This window comes from Aphidius gifuensis, linkage group LG1, assembly GCF_014905175.1.
Source record: "Aphidius gifuensis isolate YNYX2018 linkage group LG1, ASM1490517v1, whole genome shotgun sequence".
Lineage (NCBI taxonomy): Eukaryota > Metazoa > Arthropoda > Insecta > Hymenoptera > Braconidae > Aphidius > Aphidius gifuensis.
In genome coordinates, this window is record NC_057788.1 from 18,091,831 (window position 1) to 18,097,851 (window position 6,021).

At 34.0% G+C, this 6,021-nt stretch overlaps 1 protein-coding gene across 1 annotated transcript; it reads right to left on the reverse strand.

Moving 5' to 3' along the window:
• Positions 1–289: 289 nt before the first annotated feature.
• Positions 290–1,357, reverse strand: LOC122860107 (death-associated inhibitor of apoptosis 1-like). The gene is made up of 2 exons (XM_044163764.1): positions 523–1,357; positions 290–408 (listed from the first exon to the last, which is right to left on the reverse strand). The coding sequence occupies exons 1-2, from the start codon at positions 1,355–1,357 to the stop codon at positions 290–292; spliced, it is 954 nt and encodes a 317-aa protein (XP_044019699.1).
• Between the last annotated feature and the right edge of the window lie 4,664 nt (positions 1,358–6,021).

Consider the following 6,021-nt stretch of genomic DNA (forward strand, 5'->3'; position numbering starts at 1 on the left):
TTCGGTAAAAAATTGAGAAGATCGTCAACATCCATATACGTAGTAAGTTGTAGACTATTACTCGTTAGACGCACGTTTTCGATATGATCATAATACAAACCCGGTGTTTGTATTCTCGATTCAATTATCTTCACAACTACAGAAAAAATCAAAAATGCTGTAAACGCCATGGTATTGACTGAATCACGGCTTGTGATTGACTAAGTCGATTAATTTACAACATGGGTATATGAATAGGTAATATAATTTATAAAACAGGTTATATTTGTTTAAAAAATTATTTTTATTTTTATGAAATAATTGGTCGTACAACTGTTTCAATATCTGCTCTACATATAACACATTTTTTTGTATCAGTTGAACAATTCCCACAAGAAACAAAATGTCTACATGGTAAAAATAATATACCTAAATTTTTTTCGAAACAAATTTTACATTTGAATTCAATATCTTCATCTATACTGTGGTAATCCGTAGGTATATTTCTCGGAATGACTATTGAGTTCGATTCGATTGTCAAACTTTCTGCTTCTTTCTCATCGTCTGATGGTTGATCATCGGTTTGAGGTATTTTAAAATGATCAATAAATTCTTGTCCTTTGATAACACGTACAAAATAACATTCTTTAAAATAACGTGCATGTTCTTCCCATGGATCTTCATTTGGGAGCCAATCTTTTATACCATTATCACAGTGATAACACTGAACGTAGTCACCAATACCAGTGTAGAAAAATCCGGCCTCAGCTAGCTTTTCTTTTGTCTGGCTCATGTGCCTAGGCCAATATCCATATGATTTCAGGCGTACGTCATAAGTCAAGTATTGTCGAACCTTGGCAGTTTTAACATCAATCTCAGGCTGTGGATCAGGGTACGGTGGTGGTGCATAATCAAAAAGACTTAAAAATTCTCGATGTTCAAGTCTTGATACCGCAGCTGAATAATATGAATAACGGAATGACGGTGAAATTACAGGAGAAATATTTTTCCGATAAGGGTAGTAAGTAGGTACAGCCACGGTGTCAGGGTGGATGCCCACAGGGACATTTCCACATGGTATTCGGCGTACAAATCTACAGCTTGGTTTGTTTCGATGATGTTCAAGCCAAGGATTATCACCCAAAGTCCAATCGTTAATTTTAACTCCACATTCAAAACAACATACAAAGTTACCAACTCCGGTATAATAGAATCCAGCAGAAGCTAATTCAAAAATATCTAAAAGATGAGCTAACGGCCATGTTTCAAAACTTTCACGGCGATTGGATTCTACACGATACATCAATCTGTCACCACGTTCAAAGCAAGTGCGTTTTTCGATGTGTTCTGCCATCACCATGCTTGTTGATGAAGCCATTTTTTAAAACTAAACATCTATTTTAGAATTCTCTTTATATATATTTTTTAAAAATTAAGGAGAGGGAATGATTCAAACAAAAAACAATTTTATTTATTTTACTTTATTTATTTCTTTATTCAACGAAATTTACAATAAGAATGTTGTACAGTTGCACCACTACCTCGGAGAAAATGGAAACGCTTATTTTTTTTTTGAATCAGTTTTTTATACATTGTCATTATAGTACTGTCGTTGAGTTTAGTATCGTCTCCAAACAGCCGTTGGAAACTCGAAAGATTTCCGCCATTGGAAAACCAATGTAGAGCAACAATGCAATAGCAACCACACACATTAGACGAAAAATCTTGAAGCTTTTTATTATTATACTCGTAACAGACAGTGTTTCTTCTAAGGACATAGCTGAAGCGAGGATCGGTAAGTCTTTGTCCAAAACTATCGAAGTATATTCCATAGCCAAAATGATCGATAAATAATGCGACCCAATGAGATCCTGGCTGGTTATGATTGTCTGTATTTGCAATTATTGCACACGGCTTTGGCCAGACAAAAGGAAGTTTGTCTACAGGATAAATTCCACCAACAGAGATATACGGTAAAGCTCTAGCTAGCTGCTGAGTATCCATGAGATGAATCACGCTATCCTGCGCTGCTTAGACTAATATATATTTTTATTTTCACTCTTCTTTATATTTAATTACTATAATCCATTATAACTTGACGGCTGGAGTCTGATTCGATAATATTATCATATTCGGCATAAACAAGACAATTAACGACTTGCGCCAAAACTTCACTGAAGCGTACTTCAATACGCAGGCTACCACTCTTAATTAAGTTCCAATGACCAGCACTATGTGCGGAAAGATCTGGTGTTAAGTCAAAAGCAAATAACGTATAACATTTTCTATCTCTATCTATTTGCATGCCATGGTCTCCAAAATGAATACCAGTACCAGAAAAAAGTGTGTGGCATCAAATATATTATTGGAAAATGTAGGCTGCAACGGTTGTCCAGGTATTTGTTTACCATCGACGTAGAGACATAGAAAATTTATATTAAAGTGTTGGAAGTAGAATGGATTATAGAGCCTATTACCATTGAAGCCCCGGTTATCAACAAATCCAATAACAACTCGCTTAGGTAAAGTACCAATAATAATATTGTCGAGACAATTTCCAAGGATTCCTGCGGTGAGTAAAAAACTCTTGACCTCCACTCTAGTAAGGGGATATTTAGCTGTCGTTTTCGCTAAGGCTTTTGCATGAGCAATCATAATATGAGGATTTAGCTTGACTCGGCGTACAATCAATGACGCTTCTAATATTTGTATTTTATAATCCTTGTCGTTTGAGGTATCCATTAAACAAAATTCTTGTTTTGACCGTGTGAGATTAATTTTCATTTCAATCCCGTTCAATAAAAATTTTTCCTGGTTAAATACATCAACATGTAAATGCCCAATCATCTCAAATTGTTTTCCGGCATTTGTATGAACACATCTGGCAACTAAGCCTTCATTTTTTGCATCTGCAGCAACAACACTATTTGTATTCATACGTCCAGGAGTGTCAGGATACCATAACGCTAGTTGAAGATGACTATTGCATCATATCCATAATTAAGAATTGTTTCAATGTATGCTCTGTAAGGATATGTGCTATTTGAAGCTGATACTAATTTTTGATTGAATAATACATCAACTTTTTGAAAGAGACTGTGGAGTGTTAAATTAACTGGCCCTACAGCGTCAGTTGCCGGTGCTACTGCCCCATTTTTATCCACAATCTTAGCACGAATTTTTAACAGTGTATGTGGTAAGTCTATATATTCCTCACTTGTTCCAGGTACATGAAATTCGATTTGCGAATCATCACTCATTGAACTAATAGGATTGTAATAAGCCCATGTAGAATCTTCGATCGTTGTTTGTGTTGGAGGTATTGTAAATAAGTCAAGCTCCGACTTTGTACACTCACACGAATTATTATGTAAAAAAGACATGGTTATTTAAGAAAAAATATCGTACACGTTACGTTTATTTTTCTTTTTTATTGATCTTTTTCTTTTATTATTTTTCTTTATATTTTTCCTCTTTTTTTTACCACCACCTTTCTGGACTCTAGAACGAGATTTTTGCTTCTTGACGCGTGGACGACCACTACCTTTCTGATTACGTTTTTTCTTCATCACACCCTTTTGTTTATTAATACCAGAGCCTTTTTGAATATTTTTTCGACGCCGCTTTTTCTTATGACTACTGCTACCACCCCCACGGTTATTCCACAATGTTTCTAAATTATCTACTGCTTTACGTTTGAGTCGGTGACCAGATTCTTTTAATCGTGTCTCTAATGATTTTTTAAAATCAGATTTATGGGTTAGTACATCATCCAATACACTAACTCCAGCCTGCCACAACTCTTCACCAACAGGTTTAGCTACTCTTTGTAATATAGGATATACTGTTCTATACAATCCCTTGAGAAAACCTCCAACACCGTTTCCTCGCTGATTATAAGTAATGTATTGACGTTGATGAGTTGTTACACCACCACCGACTTGATTGTCATAATACTTTAAATACATTGACATAATTAATCAATTTTTTGAAAATGAACCGTCATGGTCAAAGGGTCATCCCCAAATAAGACTATGTGGTCATTAGAATCTTTTATAATACATGATATTGTTTGAAAAGTCTGTTGAATTACTGGTAAATAATAAGGCTGGAAATTCACATTATAATTCCCACCATACTTATATTCATTACTATCAAAAGGTACAATTCTTAAAATTTGTTTATTTTTATCACTTATAATATATGGTGAACAAATATCACAATAAACATACAATAAGTTTGGCAATGCTCTCAACAAACTGGCTGGTTTTTCACTAAGACGTATAACAATTTTTTTGGAAAATAATAATCCACACTCTATGTAATTAAAGCCTAGAATATCTGACAATTTTTTTGTTAGTGTTATTGAATGTGAAGCACAGGTTTCACCACAAATTTTTTTTATACTGGTAAAGCGTGTTTGGGAATTAAATTTGAATTCAAAATGTTGATTCAGTATTTTATCTCCATTCAAGGCATTAATTATTGCCTCAGTATTTTGATAAACGCCATGAGGTAAAAATATCGTAATACCCCCAGACTGTGTTACATCAACACCTATACAACCTTCTTGAGGGTAGACATGTAAAAAACCGATAGGTATATTTATATCACAGAGACCAACAACCCACTCGCCCTCCAAATTGATTTCACGTGGTAGTTGTATACTAAATTCTGATGCATTATTATTAGGATAAAATTCAGTACTTTTGTTACTAACAAGTGTGAGGTAAAAATTTCTGTCATTATTCATTGTAGATTACTTGCAGGAATCCAGCTATCAAATTTCGATGGCCAATCCAGCCAGTGTACAAAATATTCTTTTCGCTTGCCTTTACCACGTGTTTTTAGAATTTTTTCGATTTTAAATACACTTTCTTCAATGTTTTTGTTGACTGGAGACAATTCAACCTCATAAAACATACCATCAATAACTTCACCAGCTAAATCGGCTAACTCATAAATCGGTTTGCCTTGACGTGATGTAGCTTTCGTTATTTTAAATATTTCCTGAGACCATGAAGGGGTATATCCTTTCTGGAATTCACCTTTCGCTGTACTGATGCGCACACGGTCATTTACTTTATATTTAAATCGATCAACTATTTTTTCATCATCATAACGACTTTCTATATTTTTTCTAACGATTTCTAAATTATTTATCGTCACTGCAGCTGGTGTCATTTTAATCGATGTATGAATAGAATTATTGTACCCATCGACAATTTGTTGTAATATATCTATATATTTATGTGTTCTTTTATGTGTAAAATAACGCCAAATACGTTCTTTTATTGTACGTATTACGCGTTCTACAATTGATGCTTTTATGTCAGGATTTCTTGCCACTCGAAAATAAATATTAGCATCGCTTAACATCTTTTGGATAATTTTGTTTTTAAACTCACTTCCAGAATCGGTCTGTAAAAAAACAGGCATACGGCCATTGCTCTTTTTAAATATACGTTCAAATCCTGAACATACTTCAGGACCGGTTTTATTTTTTAATGGTTCAATCCATAAAAATTTACTAAATACATCAATAACAACAAGTAAAAAAGTTATACCATCATTTTCTGATTTTATACTTTCTAAATCTGCTAAATCAGCTTCCCAAACAGAATCGATGCCTGATACATTATAATGTAAACGCGGAAATTTACGTTTGACAGGTTTGTGTAATGTATACGCGTCTTGTGAATTTAAATACTCTTTTATTTTATCGCTTAAATCTGGATATTTTGCTACAATATTACGTGCACCAGTATAAGCAACAGGATTTGATAAATCATAATAAATATTTGCAATGGGTGTATTATTTTTTATATTTTTCTCATTAGTATTTATGAGGTCTTTTTTGACTTTTTCTTTTCGGGGCTTAGTCTTTGCCATGATACTTCAGGTTCACCACTAGTAGTTGGTTGCTCACCATCCGGAAATTGCGGCTCAAGTCTTTTACTAACTCTGTGATTTGGGCGGTCGGCTAATGGTGTTGAAAACAATATTGTCTCTTCATCATCTTCATCTTCTGAAATGATAGGG

What these genes read in the sequence shown, in the direction of transcription:
- LOC122860107 (XM_044163764.1), bottom strand. Translation starts at nt 1,357, where the DNA reads ATGGCTTCATCAACAAGCATGGTGATGGCAGAACACATCGAAAAACGC. An exon ending in CGATGAGAAAGAAGCAGAAA is followed by an intron (nt 409 to 522) that starts GTTTGACAATCG and finishes AAAAAAATTTAG; the next exon opens with GTATATTATTTTTACCATGT.